This window comes from Mercenaria mercenaria, chromosome 1, assembly GCF_021730395.1.
Source record: "Mercenaria mercenaria strain notata chromosome 1, MADL_Memer_1, whole genome shotgun sequence".
In the NCBI taxonomy this organism is placed as follows: Eukaryota; Metazoa; Mollusca; class Bivalvia; order Venerida; family Veneridae; genus Mercenaria; species Mercenaria mercenaria.
Genome location: NC_069361.1, coordinates 35442507 through 35466748, shown reverse-complemented (window position 1 = coordinate 35466748; position 24242 = coordinate 35442507). Strand labels below are relative to the sequence as shown.

Below are 24242 nucleotides of genomic sequence, written 5' to 3'. Positions count from 1 at the left end.
GTTGGGACTGTGTCCCGTCTGTTGTCCATTGTTTGGTGTTAGCTTTTGACCTTCGAAAGTCTTCTTTTCATGAACCACTTAATGGATCATCACCAAACATAGTCTGAAGTGTCCTTGTAAGGTCCTCTCTCAGATACATTCAAATGGTCCAATTTGACCGATTTTAAGGGCTGCCAGAGCTAAATACAGGAAAAAAACTTCTCATGAATGGCTTGAATGGATTTTCACCAAACTAATGGTCTGCAGCATCATCGGAAGATCCTTTCTCTTCAAATGGTTCCTCTTTGTAGGGGCCGGCAGAGCTAAGAATGGAAACCTTTTAATGACTTCATCTCATGAACCTTTTGATGGATATTTAGCTTGACTTTTCGAAGAAAAAGTAGAGTTATTGCACTTGCCCCAGAATTGGCATTGGTGTTTCTTGGATGACTCTTGTGTGACACTTTGAAAATCTTGCATGTACTGGCTAGTTCTATTTTGCAATAATTTCACCCCATCTTTCCTGTGACGACCTTCTACTAAAATTGTAGACAGTTCATGTTAAAAAGCATGATCATCATGATACCTGTTAGAGCTGTGAAGCTCAGGTGAGTGATCTAGAGCTACTATGGCCCTCTTGTTGTGTAGTAAAATGGCACTCAACAGTTCTCCATAAATTTCATTAAGTCAGACTATCTGAGATACATTTTATTGTCATTTGGGAGTGTTTCTCAGTATATACTTGCTTTTTGGTAGTCCTAAAATATTCAATAGGATGGTTAAAGTTTCTGACTATTTTACCACTCACCATTGTTTATGCAAATCCTGTTCGGGTTGTAGAATCTTTTCAATTAGAGAAAGTCTTTCAGCCTACTTTCAGAAAGTCAGTGGTTCTACCCAGGTGTCTCCTGGAGCCTGACATAGTGTCTATAGTGTCTTTCTTTATCATTAAAGCTGGGAAGTTGCTATATTATGTGACTTTTAAACCAAACAAAAGTTGTGAATAAAAATCAAAATTTCTAATCTTTGATTCTTTAACGTAGAAATTTTGATAAGTTTTTCTTCTCCATAGCTTGATATTCAGTCAAAACTGTCTATACTTGCTCATAGTGACAATGTACATTAGTGTGTCCCATAACTCTGAATTGTATTTTGGCAAAGTTATGCCCCTTTTTGGACTAAACGCTGGATAAAGTTTTGCATGGACATTACTCTCCGAAACTACAGTGAAGATACTTGGTTGAAACTTCACACAGCTGTTGGGTTCAGTTAACCAAGATCACAGCATCATGTCCAATAACTCTTACATGAATTTGGACAATATACCTATTCTTAGTAGAAAATCCTTTTTAATGACAAGCCTTCCAATAGTTGAGCATGTTGTCACGAGGCAGCTGTTTTACTTATCTTAATACCAGGAAACTTGTATATCAGAAATTGGATCATTTGAGCCGTGCCATGAGAAAACCAACATAGTGGGTGTGCGACCAGCATGGATCCAGACCAGCCTGCGCATCCACGCAGTCTGGTCAGGATCCATGCTGTTCGCTTTTAAAGCCTACTGCAATTAGAAAAACCATTAGCGAACAGCATGGATCCTGACCAGACTGCGCAGATGCGCAGGCTGGTCTGGATCCATGCTGGTCGCAAACCCACTATGTTGATTTTCTCATGGCGCGGCTCAAATTTTGTAGATTTTTGCTGTGCTAGATGTTTCCTTGGTCAAGTATTGAGCCGTACTGTCTTCTCTGAATTGCTAATGACTTTGGAATTAAGCTGGGAAATATCCTTACAAAGCCAATGTCTTAGATGGAGTCTTAATTCAGGTCCAAAATACTGTTCTATCATAGCAGTAATACATAGACCAGTGTCTGCTATGTTATTAGTCTGATAATATATAATAGTGTGATATCTACAATCTATCTTACACAAATACAGTGTATGGAGAAAAGTGTCTGCATGCAAATGACCATTATTATACAATACTAATGATTTTACGCATGCCATTTTTCACTTATTGTGTCTCTGGACCTTTAATCATAGAAAAATAAAAAGGCCGAAAGAGGTTTTATATTTATGTTAGGCTTGTAAATATTGTGTAATATATAGATTTGAAGTATGTAAATGACCTTAAAGGTTTTATATGTGTTTTATTTTGGGTAAATTGTTATATATATTGTAGAGACAGTTACGTCAGCACGATGCTCGAAGTGTTGAGGAGAAAGCTGCCAAGATTAAGGAATGGGTGATTGGCAAGCTGTCACAGGTATGAAGGGTATGATATCTTTAGACAGGCTTTTAACTATACATTTAACTCAGCCCTTGACTAGGTTATACCCAGATGCCTGACCATGATGAAATGATGCGCCTGGGGTCTTCTTATACCATGAAAAGGTGGAAAGTCGGCATATGACCTGTAACTGTGTTGGTTTGACCTTAAACCCAACAAAAAAAACCCAAAAAAAACAAACTCTCCTTGACCAAGTGGTTAAGGTAACAGACTTAAGTAAACTGCTCCTGGTTACTGTGAGTTCAAACCCTGGTTGTTCCATGTTGGGACTGAAAGAAAGATACTGGTTTTATACTGTTGTCAGCCTGTGCTTACAATAATGGTAGGAGAGACAACTGGTGTTGTAGTTAATTTTTTTGTGTGTGTGTTTTTAGCTTAGATCGCTCACCATCCGGCGTCCGTCCGTCCATCGTCTGTCCACACTTTTCTTTAAACAACATCTCCTCCTAAACCACCAGGCCAATTTTGATGAAACTTCACTCATCAGGGATGTTCCTTGGAGGGTCAAATATGGCCCCACCCTGGGGGTCACATGGTTTATATAGACTTACATAGGAAAAAACTTTGAAAATCTTCTTCTCTAAAACCACAGGGCCTAGGGCTTTAATAATTGGTATGTAGCATCATCTAGTGATCCTCTACCAAGATTTTCAAATTATCCCCCTAAAGTCAAATATGACCCTGTCCAGGGGGTCACATGGTTTATAAACACTTACAGGGAAAAATATGCCATGCCCAGGGGTCCCTTGTATGAGTTATATTGGAAAAAATACTTCAAAAATTATCAAATCATATTTCCTAGAGTGCCATATTAATACATATGTAGAACTTTTATTTTCATTGATGTTAAGTGTGTATGTTTGACAGTGTGACTATTTTCTAAAATAAATATTTCAGCTGGAAATTCAGAATCATGAACTCACTTTGAAAAATGAAGTGCTGACAGAGCAGGTGGATACCCTCAGACAGAGACTGCATTCTCTACCTGTAAAGGAGCTAAACACATACATAGGGTCAGTCAGCAGGTAGGTACATCTTCTATACATAGGCTAAACACATACATAGGGTCAGTCAGCAGGTAGGTACATCTTCTATCTGGCAACTGAGGCGGGGCCTCCGTTGCCGAGTGGTTAGAGTCGTTGACTTCAAACCATTTGCCCCTCATCGATGTGGGTTCGAAACCTCATTTGGGGCGTAGAATTCTTCATGTGAGGAAGCCATCCAGCTGGCTTACGGAAGGTCGGTGGTTCTACCCAGGTGCCCGCTCGTGATGAAATTGTGCACGGAGGGGCACCTGGGGTCTTCCTCCACCATTAAAGCTGGAAAGTCGCCATATGACCTAAAATTGTGTCGGTGCGACAATAAACCCAACAAAATAAAATAAATGTACATGAGGCTAAACACATACATAGGGTCAGTCAGCAGGTAGGTACATCTTCTACCTGTACATGAGGCTAAACACATACATAGGGTCAGTCAGCAGGTAGGTACATCTTCTACCTGTACATGAGGCTAAACACATACATAGGGTCAGTCAGCAGGTAGGTACATCTTCTACCTGTACATGAGGCTAGACACATACATAGGGTCAGTCAGCAGGTAGGTATATCTTCTACCTGTAAAGGAGGCTAAACACATACATAGGGTCAGTCAGCGGGTAGGTACTTCTTCTACCTGTACATGAGGCTAGACACATACATACGGTCAGTCAGCAGGTAGGTACATCTTCTATCTGTACATGAGGCTAAACACATACATAGGGTCAGTCAGCGGGTAGGTACTTCTTCTACCTGTACATGAGGCTAGGCACATACATAGGGTCAGTCAGCAGGTACATACATCTTCTACCTGTACATGAGGCTAGACACATACATAGGGTCAGTCAGCAGGTACATACATCTTCTACCTGCACATGAGGCTAGACACATACATAGGGTTAGTCAGCAGGTACATACATCTTCTACCTGTACATGAGGCTAGACACATACATAGGGGCAGTCAGCAGGTACATACGTCTTCTACATGTACATGAATCAAAACACATACACTGGGTCAGTCAGCCAGTTCCTAAATTTATGTATCTGCACATGATGCTAAACACATATACAGTGTCAGTCAACCAGTTAGTAAATGATGTACCTATACATGAGGCTTAATACATGGTACATTATGCTCCTGTCCATAAGGCTATATACATACACAGGGTCAGTTAGCCAGTTGGTACATTATGTACCTGTACATGAGACTAAACACATATACATTGTCAGTCAACCAGTTGGTACATTATGTACCTGTACATAAGGCCTTACATAAATACAGTGTCAGTCAACCATTATCTGTACATGAGGATAAACACATACATAGAGTCAGTCAACCAGTTGGTACATTATATGCTTGTTAATGAGGCTAAATACATACACTGGGTCAGTCAGCCAGTTGTTACATTATGTACCTATACTTGACACCAAACACATAGGTTGTTGGTACATTATGTACCTCTTAATGAGGCTGAACACATACACAGGGTCAGTTAGGGAGTTGGTACATTATGTACTTGAAGATCAGTTAGGGAGTTGGTACATTATGTACCTGTTAATGAGGCTGAACACATAAGATCAGTTAGGGAGTTAGTACATTATGTACCTGTTAATGAGGCTGAACACATACACAAGATCAGTTAGGGAGGCGGTACATATGTACCTGTTAATGAGGCTGAACACATGAGATCAGTTAGAGAGGTGGTACGTTATGTACCTGTTAATGAGGCTGAACACATACACATGGTCAGGGAGTTGGTACATTATGTACCTGTTAATGAGGCTGAACACATACACAAGATCAGTTAGGGAGTTGGTACATTATGTACCTGTTAATGAGGTTGAACACACAAGATCAGTTAGAGAGTTGGTACATTATGTACCTGTTAATGAGGCTGAACACATAAGATCAGTTAGGGAGTTGGTACATTATGTACCTGTTAATGAGGCTGAACACATAAGATCAGTTAGAGAGTTGGTACATTATGTACCTGTTAATGAGGCTGAACACATAAGATCAGTTAGGGAGTTGGTACATTATGTACCTGTTAATGAGGCTGAACACATACACAAGATCAGTTAGAGAGTTGGTACATTATGTACCTGTTAATGAGACTGAACACATACACAAGATCAGTTAGAGAGTTGGTACATTATGTACCTGTTAATGAGGCTGAACACATACACATGGTCAGTTAGGGAGTTGGTACATTATGTACCTGTTAATGAGGCTGAACACATACATAAGATCAATTAGGGAGTTGGTACATTATGTACCTGTTAATGAGGCTGAACACATACACATGGTCAGTTAGGGAGTTGGTACATTATGTACCTGTTAATGAGGCTGAACACATACATAAGATCAATTAGGGAGTTGGTACATTATGTACCTGTTAATGAGACTGAACACATAAGATCAGTATGAGAGTTGGTACATTATGTACCTGTTAATGAGGCTGAACACATACACAAGATCAGTTAGAGAGTTGGTACATTATGTACCTGTTAATGAGACTGAACACATAAGATCAGTTAGAGAGTTGGTACATTATGTACTTGTTAATGAGGCTGAACACATACACAAGATCAGTTAGGGAGGAGGTACATTATGTACCTGTTAATGAGGCTGAACACATAAGATCAGTTAGGGAGTTGGTACGTTATGTACCTGTTAATGAGGCTGAACACTTAAGATCAGTTAGGGAGTTGGTACATTATGTACCTGTTAATGAGGCTGAACACATACACAAGATCAGTTAGGGAGTTGGTACATTATGTACCTGTTAATGAGGCTGAACACATAAGATCAGTTAGAGAGTTGGTACATTATGTTCTTGTTAATGAGGCTGAACACATACACAAGATCAGTTAGGGAGGTGGTACATTATGTACCTGTTAATGGGGCTGAACACATAAGATCAGTTAGAGAGTTGGTACATTATGTACTTGTTAATGAGGCTGAACACATACACAAGATCAGTTAGGGAGGTGGTACATTATGTACCTGTTAATGAGGCTGAACACATAAGATCAGTTAGAGAGTTGGTACATTATGTACCTGTTAATGAGGCTGAACACATACACAAGATCAGTTAGGGAGTTGGTACATTATGTACCTGTTAATGGGGCTGAACACATAAGATCAGTTAGAGAGTTGGTACATTATGTACCTGTTAATGAGGTTGAACACATACACAAGATCAGTTAGAGAGTTGGTACATTATGTACCTGTTAATGAGGCTGAACACATACACAAGATCAGTTAGGGAGTTGGTACATTATGTACCTGTTAATGGGGCTAAATGCATACACGGTCATTCAGCTAGTTTGCATAATGTACCTGTGATTCAGGCTAAACACATACATAAGGTAAGTTAACAAGTTATTAGTTTTCGCTGTAATCTCTAAAATCAAAACTGTATACAAAGTGAATGAAGTAATTAAGTATTAAAAAAGTATTCTATTGCAATATGTCATATACCAGCAAATAATAACTGTTTAAATATGGTGAATTTAACAGTTTTTTGTTTGTTATGTAATTTGTAGTCATGTGTTAGCTGTTCACACTTATTTTTTTTTCAGGAAAAAGAAAGACTTTATATCAGTCCAGCATAAAAACATTATTATAACTTCATTTTCACTGAGTAACAACAATATATCCACATTCTTATAGCAATATTACACAAAATCAAACCATATTTAAGAAAAATTATCTGAATTTATTTGCAGATTTATTTACAGTTTTTTTTTGTGAAAATAAAAATGTAAAAATTCCTCAAGTAGAAATTGAAATAACGTTTTTCCTGGTGTAGTACTAAACGTATGAAAAGGTTTTAAAGCATTGCAGCACCTATGAGTTCGTGTACAAGTCACTTTTCTGTATTGTTTTTACGTATTTAAGTGTTTTCACTATGTATTTTATTTATTAGTTACACAGTTCATGTCAAACTGAAATTATAATAGCATATTGAATGTTTGTTGGTTATCAAGAGTAGCTTTTAAATGGAGACTTTTGTATTCTATTCTCTTGTTTATTTAAAAAGTATTTATTGCCCGTAAAGAAAATTCTGAGTTATATTATAATATAAATCTGGAAGCCTTTAAAAACAAACGATGTGGTACATCATCTGTTAGCCAGCATTGTCAATCTGTTTCAGGAGAGCACAGATTCACCTCCTATACCCAGTTCACTGACTGTATCTCCATGTGGCACCATGACAACCAAGTCAAAAAGGTCACAGCCTCATTCTCAATCCATCCTATCGGAATCAATAAAAGATTCAACAACTCAGGGAATTATGGGTGATATTAGTGATAAAGAAGATCTAGATACCTTTGATGACACATCAAGACCAATTTCACTGTTATCTAGTTCTGTATCAAACTCACGTCTAAAAGACCTTGGATCAAGGCCAGTTTCGAATTTAACAGGCTCACGGCCTGGATCGGAATTCACAACAAGCTCAAGACCAGAATCTCAATCCACGTATTCTAAGCCTCATAAAAGACCCTCTTCCTCGATAATAGAAGCGTTGGAAATAGAAAATGAGCTGTTTAATTATGGCCTTGACCAAGCTCGAAGAGATTCAATTGAGGATAGAGATAGTCCGGAAATTGATATCGACTATCAGGTTTCGGGAAATGTTAGCGATGACAGTATGAACGATATAGATTTCGACCCACATTATCAAGAAGTGGATCAAAATCATGAAAGTACTTATGAACCTAAGAAAAGTGGACCTCCTCAAATTCGAATAGAACGGAAAATATTCCAGGAGAGAATGGATTCTTTCGTTAGCTCTAGCAATGACAGTGAAGATATGCTAGAGAGAACACAAAGAGTTCCAATATATGCAACAATTGACAAACCAACAATGCCAGTGGAGCCAATGAGCAGGAGTGTAGAGTTTGAGCCCACGGCACGCAGCTCAGGGTTTACTCGATCACAAGAGAATATCATTTCACCTATACATTCATCACCTGTCACACTCACGCCATGTTCACCTCGATCACCGCTGTCACCTCTCACACCGCAACTGCCAGATCTTGTCTCGACACCCACAATGCAACAACGCCATCAGCATTTGTCGACATCTAGCTCAAACACGGTCTCGGCAGTCGCTACATTACCTCGGAGACCTCCACGAGATAGGAGCAAACCTCCTCCAGTGCATTTTGATTTTGAAGATTCTGTGATATCAAGACTAGACCGTCCAAGACAAGTTGACAGTCAGGTTGTTTCTGCCGAGGTTCATAGTGCACCAGCCACTGTAAGCCGTCAGCAGTCTAAACCCCAGCCTCCACAGGCACCTCGGGGAAGGTTCAATACATGGGTAAGCCTGAATTGTTCTAAATTTTTTATAGTTATATTTTTTTATACAGACTTGATTTGCAATTTTGAAAAATAATCCTTTGGCTGGCTGAATATTTTGTCATATGGTTAAGTTACTGGCCCATTAATGCAGGTGTTATTTAACAGGCACATTGAGTTTGACTGCCCCAGAATATGTTAATACAGATACATTAGTTATCCCCCGACGAAAGTCGGAGGGATATAGTTTTGGCGTTGTCCGTCCGTCTGTCCGTCCGGAGCCATATCTAGGAAATGGTTGGGAATATTTATATATTACTTCATACACATGTTCACCACTATGAGTTTTTGTGGCCCGCCAAGTTTCAGTCAGATTGCCCTAGTAATACCAGAGATATGGATGGCCCTTAGAAGTTTCTAGTGTTAACTATATAGGGTACTATAAATATGGCAATTTCTGCATCATAACTTTTGATATATTTGACCTAGAACTATGAAACTTAAACAAACTTAAGATCACCATAATGTGGTTGTGTACACACAATTTCGTTCAGATCTATTTTGTAAATTAAGAGTTATTGCCCTTTAATTGTCTAAAAATCCACATATTTGTACATAACAAACTTACCGTTTGGCAGAATTTCATTAAATTTCTTTCATTCTTTTCCCTGAACATTTATTATTAATCTGTGAAGTTGTTCACCCACACCTGGTCACCAACTTGCCTTGGTCACACCCCCCCCCCCCCCCCCCCCCCCCCCCCCCCCCCCCCCCCCCCCCCTCCCCTAAAAAAAATTTTTTTTCATGCCTTATTTTAGATTTTTTTTCAAACCTTCCTTGAATTCTTATCAACACGCAAGTTGTACCATTCCCCCAATTCGCATTTCAATTAACTGCATTTAATTCTAAAAGCTAAGCTTATTACAGTAAGCATATCCCATTCAAAATAAATTCTTTAGTCAGGATCAAAGTATCATACGTTTATTATGTACTCTTTAATTAAACATTTGTTTTCTGTTAAATTGATTTTAACTAATGAAATTATTTGCTTCTTATTAACATCCTTAACTTTTTGCCGGATATATTTTTTTGCCATTTCTCACCACAGACCCTTTCGGCGGGGGATACCAATTCATCGAATTTGCTTGTTTGAATTAAATTATTTAAGCTTCATTATGATAAAAGGTTAAGTTTATTTGAACCTCTCTTGAATTTGCTTTCTGGAAAAACCAGTACTAGTGTCATATGAGAAGGCTTAGTCGTGACCCCAGTTGGACTCGAACCAAAGACCCCTAGGTTTTATAGAGTTTTCATTGCTATAATTGTACACCAGTCCTAAATCCACTAAAAATTTCTGTGTCTAAAATTTCAATATCTTCATATATCATATTCAGTACATGTATAAACTCTCAGTTGTATAGAAAGTACCTGGAAATGCTGCTGAGGTCAGGAGAATGGAAAAGAATGGATGTTAATGTATTTTGATAGAGTTTGCTATGAAAATCTATTAATTCAATTACCAGCTGAAAGTTTTACAGTTACAATCCATTTATTTTGTTACAGGGTACAAAAGCTTACCATACTATACACAGAGACAGACGTAGAACAGGTATATAATTGAGCCACACCATGAGAAAACCAACATAGTGGCTTTGCGACCAGCATGGATCCAGACCAGCCTGCGCATCCGCGCAGTCTGGTCAGGATCCATGCTGTTCGCTTTCAAAACCTATTGCAATTAGAGAAACCGTTGGCGAACCTATTGCAATTAGAGAAACCGTTGGCGAAAAGCATGGATCCTGACCAGACTGCGCGGATGCGCAGGCTGGTCTGGATCCATGCTGGTCGCAAAGCCACTATGTTGGTTTTCTCATGACGTGGCTCATATATCATATGTATACAGCTGAAACTGGATATATCACAAAATCCTGGCTATCTTGAAGGCATTTTCAAGTCCCATATATCAGTAAACAAATGAAAACAAAGTTAAACAATACAGTTGTCTATTATGGACAAAACATGCTTTTAATCTGTTTGTTTTTAGCTCACCTGAGCACAAAGTGCTCAAAGGTGAGCTTTAGTGATCACCCTGTGTCCGGCATCCATCGTCGTCTGTCCGTCCGTCCGTCGTCAACAATTTGACTGTTAACACTCTAGAGGTCACATTTTTGGCCCAATCTTAATGAAACTTGGCCAGAATGTTACCCTCCATAAAATCTTGGACGAGTTCGATATTGGGCCATCTTGGGTCAAAAACTAGGTCACCAGGTCAAATCAAAAGAAAAGCTTGTTAACACTAGAGGTCACAATTTTGACCCAATCTTAATGAAACTTGGTCAGAATGTTACCCTCCATAAAGTCTTGGAAGAGTTCGATATTGGGTCATCTGGGGTCAAAAACTAGGTCAACAGGTCAAATCAAAGGTAAAGCTTGTTAACACTCTAGAGGTCACATTTTTGGCCCAATCTTAATGAAACTTAGTCAGAATGTTACCCTTAATAAAATCTTGGACGAGTTCGATATTGGGTCACCTGGGGTCAAAAACTAGGTCAACAGGTCAAATCAAAGGAAAAGCTTGTTAACACTCTAGAGGTCACAATTTTGGCCCAATCTTAATGAAACTTAGTCAGAATGTTATCCTTAAAAAAAGTCTTGGACGAGTTTGATATTTGGTCATCTGGGGTCAAAAACTAGGTCACCAGGTCAAATCAAAGGAAAAGCTTGTTAACACTGTAGAGGCCGCATTTATGACTATATCTTCATGAAACTTGGTCAGAATGTTAATATTGATGATCTTAAGGTCCAATTTGAATCTGGGTCATGTAGGATTAAAAACTAGGTCACCTGGTCAAATCAAAGGAAAAGCTAGTTAACACTGTAGAGGCCACATTTATGACCATATCTTAATGAAACTTGGTCAGAATGTTTATCTTGATGCTCTTTAGGTCAAGTTTAAATCTGGGTCAGCTGGGGTCAAAAACTAGGTCACTAGGCTAAATCAAAGGAAAAGCTTGTTAACACTCTAGAGGCCACATTTATGACTATATCTTCATGAAACTTAGTCAGAATATTAAACTTGATGATCTTTAGGTCCAGTTCAAATCTGGGTCATGTTGGGTCAAAAACTAGGTCATGGGATCAAATCAAAAGAAAAGCTAGTTAACACTGTAGAGGCCACATTTATGAACATATCTTGATGAAACTTGGTCAGAATGTTAATCTTGATGATCTTTAGGTCAATAGGTCAGGTGAGCGATACAGGGCCTTCATGGCCCTCTTGTTTTGAGATACCGAGATTCAACTGTTTTTGTTTATCTTATGAGTTATATATACAGTTATATATACTGATTCATAATTCTTGATTGTCTCACTTCCTTTGTGCTTACTGTTTGATTTGTTTAAATATTTAACTTTTATGTAAATAACTCAATACTGCATATTGGTCTTATTACTACAATAAATTTCTCTTTTAAGTTGATAGTAAATGTTGCCTTTTAATGTTTTGTAGAAAAAAAACCCATTTAATATACTGTGAAATCTTTAATATTTGTGGGGGACTAATTTTCGTGGATTTCATGGTTGTCAATCCACGAAATTTAATCCCAATGAACGAGTAAAATTCTCACTCAGTTTATGTTCAGAAGTTAAAATCCACGAACTCAGATCCTCAAGAAATTGCCATTTTGACCCAGACCACGAAATTTCATGCCCACGAAATTAAATGATTTTACAGTAATGATTTGATGCCAACTAAAGTGCTCTTATCAGAATAAAAAATTCTTTAATGTTAATGGTAAATATGTGTTTTGATATTTTGTAGAAAATGCCTCAGCAAAAGACTTGTTTGGGAATGATACAGTTCCAGTATATGCTACATTAAAGGGGGTAAGTGTGCTTAATTGCTTACATTCAGATAAATGAATTACATTTAGATTGATCCTGAGGTGTGTTATTGTAACCAGTGTATGATAGTACTTCCTGTACTTGATAAAGTGACCTCCATGGCAAGGTGGTTATGTTTGCTGACCTCAATATTACCTACCCCTCACTGTTTGTGCATTTGAGCTGTGTTGGGATTGTGAAATTCGTTAATATGGCTTTGGGATGGTTAACGGTTCTACCCGATTATTCCATTTGTGCCTGAAATAAAAAAAGTGAGGAGGCATTTATGTAGCACCATAGGCCTAATGTGCATCAGCAAAACTTAAAGCTCAACAAAAAACCCAAACATGAAAATAGCACGAAACAAACAACATAGTACCTTTCAAGCAGTCTGACTAGTTCAGTAGGTTGAACAAAACTAGAGTAATTATGGTGTTAAATCAAGCAAGAATTTTTTCATCAGAATTTGAAATTACTAACTCAGTTGATAGATTGTTTTATTCTCTGTAAGGTTAATGAACTGGGTCATCCTATATAGAGGGTTTTAAGTGGTTTTTCATATGGAATTTACGAGACAAGTCGAATTAAATAATAAAGTGTGAGGCTCTGCTTCTGTATTAAGTGAGTTGATAAATTCAGTGTGAAAAGATATTCTACTACATATTAGCTTATAATGTTGAAACATCAAAAAAAAATTCTTATTTACCTATTATAGATATGATCAGTTTCACCAATGTCATGTATTTTTGAAACAACATTAGTGATAAAATGTTATTACACAAGTGTAATTTCAAAAATATGACAGCCATTATTTCACTCGAAACAACAAACTTTATCTTACCTCAAAAGATAAACTCTTTTGGTCATAAATTCACATTAACCATTTTAATGATTAAAATAGTATAAACAAGTTCAGAATATTTACAAGTTCAGAAAGCCATGCAAATTCGAAGTACTCCATTTACTGAAGAGAGTGCGGAATCATCGGAAGATGATGGAACCAGTGATGTAGAAGGGGCACCAGCAACTCCAAGAACCATTGCTCGTCGACAGCAACAAGTGAACCAGAGCAGCTCTGGGGCTACAAAAAGAGGAATGGGTAAAATATTCAATATTTGAAGATAACTTAAACATCTCATTACTGTACCAGTTAGATCTTTGTGATATTTCCAGTATTACTGTGAAATCATTAATATTTGTGGGGGACTAATTTTTGTGGATTTTGTGGTTGAGTCAATCCACGAAATTAAATCCCAACGAACAAGCAAATTTCCCATTCATTTTATGTTCAGAAGTTGAAATCCACGAATTCATATCCCCACGAAATTGCCGTTTTGACTAAAACCTAGAAATTTCATGCCCACGAAATTAAATGATTTCACAGTGTTGGGGTTTGTATGTTTAGACACATGAAATTTAGATGGTTGAGTAAAACAGTGAATGTATTTTTTAGGTACTTTAAGATGAATGAGTAAAAAATGAATGTTTTTTTCAGATTGCAGTCTTTATAGCATAACTGAGATTGTTTTGAAATAGTTACTGTTGTGAATTCTTCCTAAAAGCTTTGTAAAAATTTGAACTTGCACTTGTTACCATTTGAACACACCTAAAAATTGTTTTATCAGATCAGGGCTGTTGTAGTCTGAAATGGTTTATTTTGTTGACCGGTATCCTCAAATCATCAAAAGTGCATCTTGCAGTTATTATTCAGTTTCATATAGCAGGCCCATATTATAATTTGAAAAATATAACCATTAAAAGTCAGTACAGATATTGGGCTTATTGGTATAAGATTTCTCTTTTGATTATTTCAGGTGTAGGTCGTCATTCTGTGTCGTCTGAGGTATCAGGTGATTATGCAAACCCTCCTGACAATGTTTCATTGAGCAGTGACTCGGACACCTCGGAACCTGAGCAGAAACTGCTCAAATATGAAGAAAACAAACATGTATGTATGCAAACTAAAACTTGTGTCCAAAGTTAGATACTGGTAAAACAAAAACTTGTCTTAGTTTTATATTAAATTCAGTCATTTCAGGATAAAATTGGTCTTATTTCCAGGTTTTCACTTAAGGCTTATATCCAATAATACAATTCTATGTATGTGCTACCAAAAATAGAGAAGAAAAAGGAGAACTGGGACCTGTAGTCATCGACCTGCTAGTATCAGATCTAGGATGGAAAAACATAATGTAAAAATATAAAAGAATCGGCCAAAAATGAAAAATGAGCCGTGCCATGAGAAAACCAACATAGTGGGTGTGTGACCAGCATGGATCCAGACCAGCCTGCGCATCCGCGCAGTCTGGTCAGGATCCATGCTGTTCGCTTTTAAAGCCTATTGGAATTGGAGAAACTGTTAGCGAACAGCATGGAGCCTGACCAGACTGCGCGGATGCGCAGGCTGGTCTGGATCCATGCTGGTCGCAAACCCACTATGTTGGTTTTCTCATGGCGCGGCTCAAATAAATTTCATTAGATATTTGACACTTCTTTCAGCTTAAAACAAGGCAGGTAGCCTAAATCTTGGGTCTACCCATACTTCTTCTGTACCACATGCTGTAGTCAGAAGTCTAAATGTTCTTTGTGTTATCTTTTGAGCATATGAATAGATGACAAAATAACATGAAAATTAAGCATCTTGTGTTCCTGAAATGAGCCGTGCCATGGGAAAACCAACATAGTGGCTTTGCCACCAGCATGGATCCAGACCAGCCTGCGCATCCGCGCAGTCTGGTCAGGATCTATGCTGTTCGCTAACGGCTTCTCTAATTACAATAGGCTTTGAAAGCGAACAGCATGTATCCTGACCAGACTGCATGGATGCGCAGGATCCATGCTGGTCGCTAACCCACTATGTTGGTTTTGTCATGGCGTGGCTCAAATATCCTGAAGTTTCATACTCTGATAAAAGGTACATGTTTTCTTTTAAGTCAGGTCAGTACATAGTAGAGTATCTCTACAAAGCGACAACTTTTGTACCAGAATCTCAGTAGTGGTTTTTACCAAGTTTGCACTTGATCTTATCTTTTGGGCTCCTGGTTTTAGATTTTGAGATTTTGACTACAAACCACTTGTACCAATGCTGTGGGTTTGAGCTGTATTGGGGGCACTATGTTGGGATTCCTTTTGGCACTCTAGTTGGAGCTGTTCTTAACAAGCAATGCTGGGCACACTAAGTTGGAATTGTGCTTTGCCCTTGAGGTTGGAACTATCCTCTGCCTTAGAGGTTTAAGCTGTGATTTGTTTATGAGTTTGCTAGTTTGTGCTTTTGCCACTCATTCTGACCTGTGCCTGAAATAATGCCTTGAGCGGCACTTTTGTGGGGGGTTTCCTGCAGCATTAAAGGCTTGAATTGCCACTGGTAGAAACTGCAGAATCTGACTGAAACAAAATAAACAAACATTAGCAGCTTGTCTTTTCTTGTTGCAGGACACCCTAGACAAATGTGGATACTTGTCCAAGTTGGGTGGTAAGGTAAAGACGTGGAAGAAGAGATGGTTTGTACTCAGGGGCTCCGAACTCTTCTATTACAAGTCTCAGGTATGTTGTACATAAAACACATATAAAATTTTATGTCATTGTTATTTACTTTAACTTTCAGTACCATTGCACAGATGAGATATACATATGAGATATGAGGGTGTTTGATTAGACTGTAATATCACTTTTCATTAATAATTTAAGTATATTTCAATATATGACCACAATTTTGGGATAGAATATGAAATATATCATTTTTCCTCGAACAAAGTGGTATTCTGGGGTATTTTTCACATTTCTATTAAAGTTCTTTTCCTTAAGCATGATTGAAAATCTCAATTTCAGTTATAGCTTCATCTATAGAACGAAATATAAAGACTTTTTAACAATTTGATTGTATTAGTTTTACATATGGAAAAAGAATAAATCACTGTATTTTTTGACTGGTTTACAGCATGATATGCTCAAGAAACCTCAGGGATGTATAAAGTTTGATGCCAGACCATAATTTCCAGACACACGGAAACTTACATGTGAGGTATAATTGCTATTGAATGCGGTTAACTTAGGTTTTTTAATAGATAATAATAATTCATGAAATACATTGTTATGTTAAAGGATGAAGAGAAACTTAATGGAAAATTACCTTTCTTCAGTTACATTACATTATTCCTGATAAAATCAAATTAATGAAAATGTGAATTGATCAATGGGTATACAAAAGTGGTAGTGGACATGTTGCTAGAAAGAATTTCAGTTAGAACATTATTTTTATTTTGATATAAAAAATTTACAATGAGTAAAATCTTGGTGATTTTCCCGCCGCTTCAAACAGTAATGGTGTAAGAATATGTTTCAACAACAGTCATATTCCTTACGGGAATTTCAGACTCAATCTCTTTAGAGTCAGATTCAAGCATTGCATGTTGAGCCTCGCATCACACCCTTTGTTTTTTTGTTGAACTATGCTGAGCAATTACAGTTCTGTTTAGAGATTTTTGTTCCTGTTTCAGATCCTACATGATAAGAGGACATATTACCTGTCAGCAGATACTTACACAGAAACTGATGATGGGAGTAGGTAATAATGAGCGACAAAAAACCAAATAGTGCATTTGCGACCAGCATGGATCCAGACCACATTCTTCGCAGTCTGGTCAATCCATGCCTGTTCGCTTTCAAAGCTATTGCAATGGAAACGTTAGCGAACAGCATGGCAGACTGCGCGATGCGCAGTGGTTGGACCATGTGGCGCAAATGCTATGAGGTTTTTCATGGTGTAGTCTCACAAACAGGCTGCTGCAGGGTAGCCTTGATTCCAGTCTGTCAGTTTTTTGCCTGTTATACTGTTCAGCAGGTCTTTCATTGCAGAATGTTTTGTCTGTAATGTTTTTTTTTTTAACTTCAAACCCTAAATGGCTAAAAAATTACACAATGTATAATCCGTAGACAGAATGGAATCATTTTTCAGCCGAGGATTCATTCAGTATTAATATATTTATATTTGGGAAACATTTTTTTTCCTCAGGCAGTATTTACAATCACAGTTTAACAAACAGATGCAATAGAATATAATTACTTTAAGAAAAATTGAGATTCCTGATTCAAGCTGCTGCAGAGTCAGTGTGGACATTACTAGTATCCACTTCTAATTACAGGTCAGTGTTTGACTGAAGATACACATGTATTGCTTATGTTAACACTCAAGGCCAGTAATTTTATTTGGACTTGAAGACAATTGTTTATCAATTGGTTATCTTTGAATAGATGTCTGGTTATTGTGCAGTAAATAGAGATTGCCATTGCATAAAACTGACATGATGTGGGTAATCATGCAATTGTGTTTGTTATTTGGAAAAATTGTTGTTTCTGTTTGATTGCAGTGCTTCAGAAAGTGTTAAAGAGGCAAGCTACAAGTTATCTACTAGATCAGGTGGAAACTAGAGCTGTAATCAAAGGTTTTCTTACCAAGGTAACTCAACCATTTCATTAATATATCTGATATATACAGTGTGAACACCATTGGAAAGACTAAAATGTGTTTGTTGTAAAGAGGTTGTTGCTCTGCAAATATTTATTTACTATCAACCCTTACCCTGCTAAATTTCTATAATGAACTTGTCCATCTTTCAATATCGACAGTACCATTAACTGTAAAAAGGGGTGTTTAACGAATAGATACTGACTGAATGGCGAACAGTGCAGATCTTGATCAGACTGCACGGATGTGCAAGCAGATCATGGTCTTCCTGGTCGCAAAAGCAGAATCAGTTGTATCCAGCATGATAAGGGTTAATTTTGTCCTATTGGAAGGGAAGTAACTGCCTTTGTAGTCTCAAAGGTGAAGTGAACAATGGTTTGATACACCAATTGTATTAAAACTCAGTCATGAGGTTAGAACCTCACTTAGCATTATATTTTTCGTGAGAGGAAGTCACCCATCTGGTTTGTAGAAGGTGAGTGGATCTAGCCATGCATCCTGTTGGCTTTTAAAATAATGTGGAAAGATGCTTTTTTTTGGTCTTCCTCCATCAAAACTGTTGTTTGACATTAGCTTTGTGTGTGTGACATAAAGCTCAACAAGAAAAAAATTTCTTATGTGTAATTTAAATATATAATGTGTGAGAACTTGTTCACAGGAATTAAATTCTGTTTAATGATGGAACCATGAAATTCAAGAAAATTAAATAACCCACAGTAGTAATTATATTAATGGTACAGAAAAAAAAAGAATTGATAAAATTTGGTAAAGACATTGAATTAAGTGATATTATATATGTATATATCTGAACACTAGATCTTTTTGTTTTGCAGTCTTGGCAAAGCAACTCATGGAAATATTGCATCTGGTTATTATATATTTTGATATTACGTAGAAACAAAGTTACTATATAAGCTGCACCAACATGGCATCCAGGACTGTACACTACAGTGGGTCAAATCATTTCTCATCGGTCGCCGTCAGTCCGTCTTAGTCAATGGTGATAAGTCGGATGAGGTCCCGGTCACATCTGGTGTCCCACAGGGCTCTGTCCTCGGCCCGCTTCTCTTCCTGCTATACATAAACGACCTGCCTGAAAATATTGTTTCACAGGTCCGGTTATTTGCTGATGATACTGCTGTTTATATCACAGTCAACAATGTTACACAACAACATACTCTGCAAGAGGACTTGACCAGGTTACAAAAATGGGAACACACATGGGACATGGAATTCAATCCATCCAAATGTACAGTGATTAATAATTCCAAGTCTAAACACCCTTACAAATCCACTTACACACTACATGGGCAGACACTAGAAACCGTGAGTGACGCAAAATACCTTGGTGTTAGCATCACTTCAGATCTAAACTGGAACAAACACATAAACCAGGTCACTTCAACAGCTGGTCAAACACTTAACTTCATTAAGCGCAATATTCCCTCCAAACAGCAAAATATTAGGGAATTTGCCTACAAAACCCTTGTTAGACCACAACTAGAGTACTGCAGCTCAGTGTGGAGTCCACATACACAGCTCAACATACATAAAATCGAGATGGTCCAACGCAGGGCCGCTCAATGGGTCACCAGTGACTATTCAAATTACAGCAGTGTCACACACATGTTAAAGCAATTGGGGTGGCGTTCCCTTGCAAAAAGAAGAAATGATGCCAGGCTACTGATGTTTTACAAGATTGTCCATGGACTGGTTGCAGTGCCAATGCCATCTTATATTTTACCTCCTACCCGGCTCACTAGACACATGCATTCCCAATCTTTCCGGCAAATTCAAACACCCTGTAATTATTATAAGTTCTCTTTCTACCCGGCTACCATCATTCTCTGGAATTCTTTGCCGGCTGACATTGCTCAAGCACCTACCCTGGACCAGTTTAGGCAAGGGGTAACCAAACTGGGCCAGGACTTCTGAGTGACCAGGCTGTTTTTAGCTCACCTGTCACAAAGTGACAAGGTGAGCTTTTGTGATCGTGCGGCGTCCGTCGTCCGTCCGTCCGTGCGTGCGTGCGTCCGTCCGTCCGTCCGTAAACTTTTGCTTGTGACCACTCTAGAGGTCACATTTTTCATGGGATCTTTATGAAAATTGGTCAGAATGTTCACCTTGATGATATCTAGGTCAAGTTCGAAACTGGGTCACGTGCCCTCAAAAACTAGGTCAGTAGGTCTAAAAATTGAAAAACCTTGTGACCTCTCTAGAGGCCATATATTTCACAAGATCTTCATGAAAATTGGTCAGAATGTTCACCTTGATGATATCTAGGTCAAGTTCGAAACTGGGTCACGTGGGGTCAAAAACTAGGTCAGTAGGTCTAAAAATAGAAAAACCTTGTGACCTCTCTAGAGGCCATATTTTTCATGAGATCTTCATGAATATTGGTCAGAATGTTCACCTTGATGATATCTAGGTCAAGTTCGAAACTGGGTCAAGTGGGGTCAAAAACTAGGTCAGTAGGTCTAACAATAGAAAAACCTTGTGACCTCTCTAGAGGCCATATTTTTCATGAGATCTTCATGAATATTGGTCAGAATGTTCACCTTGATGATATCTAGGTCAAGTTCGAAACTGGGTCACGTGGGGTCAAAAACTATGTCAGTAGGTCTAAAAATAGAAAAACCTTGTGACCTCTCTAGAGGTCATATTTTTCAATGGATCTTCATGAAAATTGGTCAGAATGTTTACCTTGATGATATCTAGATCAAGTTCAAAACTGGGTCATGTGGGGTTAAAAACTAGGTCAGTAGATCTAAAAGTAGAAAAACCTTGTGACCTCTCTAGAGGCCATATTTTTCATGAGATCTTCATGAATATTGGTCAGAAGGTTCACCTTGATGATATCTAGGTCAGGTTCGAAACTGGGTCACGTGGGGTCAAAAACTAGGTCAGTAGGTCTAAAAATAGAAAAACCTTGTGACCTCTCTAGAGGCCATATTTCTCTATGGATCTTCATGAAAATTGGTGAGAATGTTCAGCTTGATGATATCTAGGTCAGGTTCGTAACTGGGTCATGTGCCGTCAAAAACTAGGTCAGTAGGTCGAAAAATAGAAAAACCTTGTGACCTCTCTAGAGGCCATATTTTTCACGAGATCTTCATGAAAATTGGTGAGAATGTTCACCTTGATGATATCTAGGTCAAGTTTAAAAGTGGGTCACGTGCCTTCAAAAACTAGGTCATTAGGTCAAATAATAGAAAAACCTTGTGACCTCTCTAGAGGCCATATTTTTCAATGGATCTTCATGAAAATTGGTCAGAATTTTTTATCTTGATGATATCTAGGTCACATGTGCTCAAAAACTAGGTCACTTTGTCAAATAATAGAAATAACGACGTCATACTCAGTTCAACACTGGGTCATGTGGGGATAGGTGAGCGATTCAGGACCATCATGGTCCTCTTGTTAATCCTTTTACTGTACATTTCGCCTTTTTATTAGCACTATCAGCTTTTTCTCAAATTCTCACAAATACTTTATGTATTACTTTAATTCTCCTGTACATTCCTGCTTTTAAACTCTTATGCACTGACGCGCACCTGCATAAAATACTCGCAAGGGTGTCATGCAGTATTTATAGATAGATAGATAACATGTATCCTCTATAAATATTTCAGGTAAAGAATGGAATAACTAGGAAATGCTGGTGTGTGTTACTTGGTGGATATTTTCTCTACTATAGGTCACCATCAAACAAGGTAAGAAAAATTTACTAAAACTTTTCTATTGGCAATATTTTGTTAAGTAAATTTTATCATCTCTCTTATCTGTTAAATTGTTTTGGCCCATGGCCTTTATCAACTCTCACGCACAATATTACATACTTCCCAATTCTTCTGGCTAGCAAATTTATAAAGTAAATTACAGAAATTGAAGTCACAGAAATGACAGTGTAAATAAAACATGTCCTACCAGGAAGACAATGTTTGGTGTCCTTTTAGTGGAGATGTTACAGTAAAGATATTGACTTTTGATGATGAAGTTAGACCTGATGTTGATGGACTGTAGCTTGTATTGTTTACATTAACATCATTTCCTTGATTTCATTTAATGTAATCCACTTAATATACATGTAAGCCAGGACAGTTGCAAAATACATACACTAATTATTGAGCATATGACCAAAATGATCATTTTCACTGAGTGATAAAATTTATTAAGCCCTGTGTACCGATGTATTAATTATAAATATTTTGTTAATAACAAAAGACTCTGTTGTTTGGTGATTGCTACATGAAACCTGTAACATTTGTAACCTGTAGACTATTCCAAGATAAGGGGTTTAAAATATGCTGCCACCAAAGCTGGAAAAAGTCACAATATGCTCTAAATTATGTTAGGATGACTTCAGACCCCCCAAAAAACAAACATTATAAATTAAAAAATGGATCATCATATATATCTATTTATAGACACCTTTTGGTCAGATAGACCTGCAGGGGGCGAGGCTTGAGGAGATTGACACGCCCACAGAATCGGAAGAAGAATCCGATGTTGCCATGCCAACCAAACATGTGATAGCAATATGGCCGCCATGCCAGGGACCTACCTACCTCATTGTGCCTACAAAACAAGAAAAGGTTACTATTCATATAAAGAAAAAAATGCAAATTCTTATTTCCACACAATTCAAATTGACTCAGATTCAGAATAATTTCTGGATTTATTTCTGTAGTTGTTGCCTAAATCAAGTGGAAGAGCATAATAAAATTCATAAAAAAGTTGAAAAAGCGACAAGTCTGAGCTAAAATCTTGTTTCTTGAATAAGAAAAACAAAAGATAATGTAGGTGTCACATAACACATGAAAATTGGAAGGTAAGAGTCATATGATAGGATGTATTACAACATCTGAGATCAGTTTTATCAAGGAGAAAGGACAGATGTCAACTATTTTTGTAAAAGATAGATATTGTTTGAATTATTTGTAGGAGTCATGGTTGTACCATCTGACAGTAGCTGCAGGTGGAGGCACAGGAAATGTTGGTACTCAGTTTGAACAGTTCATAGCAAAACTCATGCAAGTAGAAGGGGATCCAAGTAAGTTGTTGGTTATTCAATATTTCATTTTGTGTTTTTCACTTAGTTGCTTAAAACTATATTCAACTGTTGAGCTGTTGTACTGGCATCCAATTGGCAGCGTGACAGATTGAGAATCTGTAACTGTAGTTTGTTTGTCATATTTACTCTGGGCAATACAGGGCAATACAGTCCTGCCAAATAATGTGCACCTGTGAAACAATGCACAAGAGTCTAAGACTAGATTTACAGTACTTGTGTAGACATACAATGTTATTATCCAGTGTATGCTGCAATTCAAAACAAGTAGTTGACTGAACATTTTAAAGATTTGAGAGAGTGCAGCATTGAGTTTAATTTGAGTCACATGACTATAAATACGTTTACCTAGTTAAGATATAATCATTTTCTCCATTTCAGATTGTGTGTACTGGAAATATCCAGTGTTATTACATTCCAAAGAACCTGTATCCACACCTCTCACCACATTGCCTTCTAAATATCTACAGAAACATGCTGTACAAATGTTCCAGGTAAATTGTTTGTAACTTGGATATTTGAACTTGAAATATTGTTTAATCATTTAAATTCATAGAGGACTCATTTTCATGGATTTCATGGTTCAGTCAATCCTCAAGATTTTAAATTCCAATTCATTTTATGTTCAAAAGTTGAAATCCATGAAGTCACAGTCCCACAAACTTGCCATTTTGACCAAAATCACTCAATTTTGTGCATATGAAATTAAATGGTTCAATAGTATCACTTAGTATTGTTGTTGCCCTTTCTTTGTGTCCATGTCTTTATCATGAACATTTTGTTTTTAAACTCTGATTGTCAGTGATCAACAACTGGCACAAGTTCTTTCAAACTCTTAAACATGTTTTCAAAATCATGAGTTAACCTCATAAAGCCAAGTTCCATAACTCTGACTTACATTTTACAAAATGATGCCAAATTTTTGTAAAAGTTTTGCATTTAAGTATGGATCTATTTCTCAAAAAAATATATGACAGAATGCTTTGAAAGTTTTGCAACATTGACTGACCTTGTCAGAACCAGGTTCTTAACAGTGACTGACAGACATTTTACAACAGTATGCCCTGTATATTCTTAAAGTTTGATAAAGCTTTATCTCTTCAAATGTTGAAGGGTTGATAATTTGTTTGAAATAACCAAGGGTTCTGACATGAGCTCATGCTTTACACTTATTTAATGCCTTATTGCCTTCAGGCTGTACAGAT

General features: G+C 37.4%; 1 protein-coding gene across 1 annotated transcript in view; it reads left to right on the top strand.

The window, feature by feature from the left end:
- The window catches only part of LOC123542370 (pleckstrin homology domain-containing family H member 1-like), a 140231-nt gene that overhangs the window by 79980 nt on the left and 36009 nt on the right, over positions 1 to 24242 (top strand). Inside the window, exons 5-21 of the mRNA XM_053539950.1 lie at positions 2162 to 2245; positions 3167 to 3294; positions 3682 to 3694; positions 3781 to 3810; positions 7467 to 8642; positions 10184 to 10229; positions 12441 to 12505; positions 13436 to 13601; positions 14317 to 14450; positions 15935 to 16045; positions 16440 to 16481; positions 16999 to 17062; positions 17869 to 17957; positions 21599 to 21679; positions 22394 to 22561; positions 22911 to 23019; positions 23419 to 23531. Coding sequence (XP_053395925.1) covers positions 2162 to 2245; positions 3167 to 3294; positions 3682 to 3694; positions 3781 to 3810; positions 7467 to 8642; positions 10184 to 10229; positions 12441 to 12505; positions 13436 to 13601; positions 14317 to 14450; positions 15935 to 16045; positions 16440 to 16481; positions 16999 to 17062; positions 17869 to 17957; positions 21599 to 21679; positions 22394 to 22561; positions 22911 to 23019; positions 23419 to 23531 — 2619 coding nt within the window. The remainder of the gene's footprint in view (positions 1 to 2161; positions 2246 to 3166; positions 3295 to 3681; positions 3695 to 3780; positions 3811 to 7466; positions 8643 to 10183; positions 10230 to 12440; positions 12506 to 13435; positions 13602 to 14316; positions 14451 to 15934; positions 16046 to 16439; positions 16482 to 16998; positions 17063 to 17868; positions 17958 to 21598; positions 21680 to 22393; positions 22562 to 22910; positions 23020 to 23418; positions 23532 to 24242) is intronic.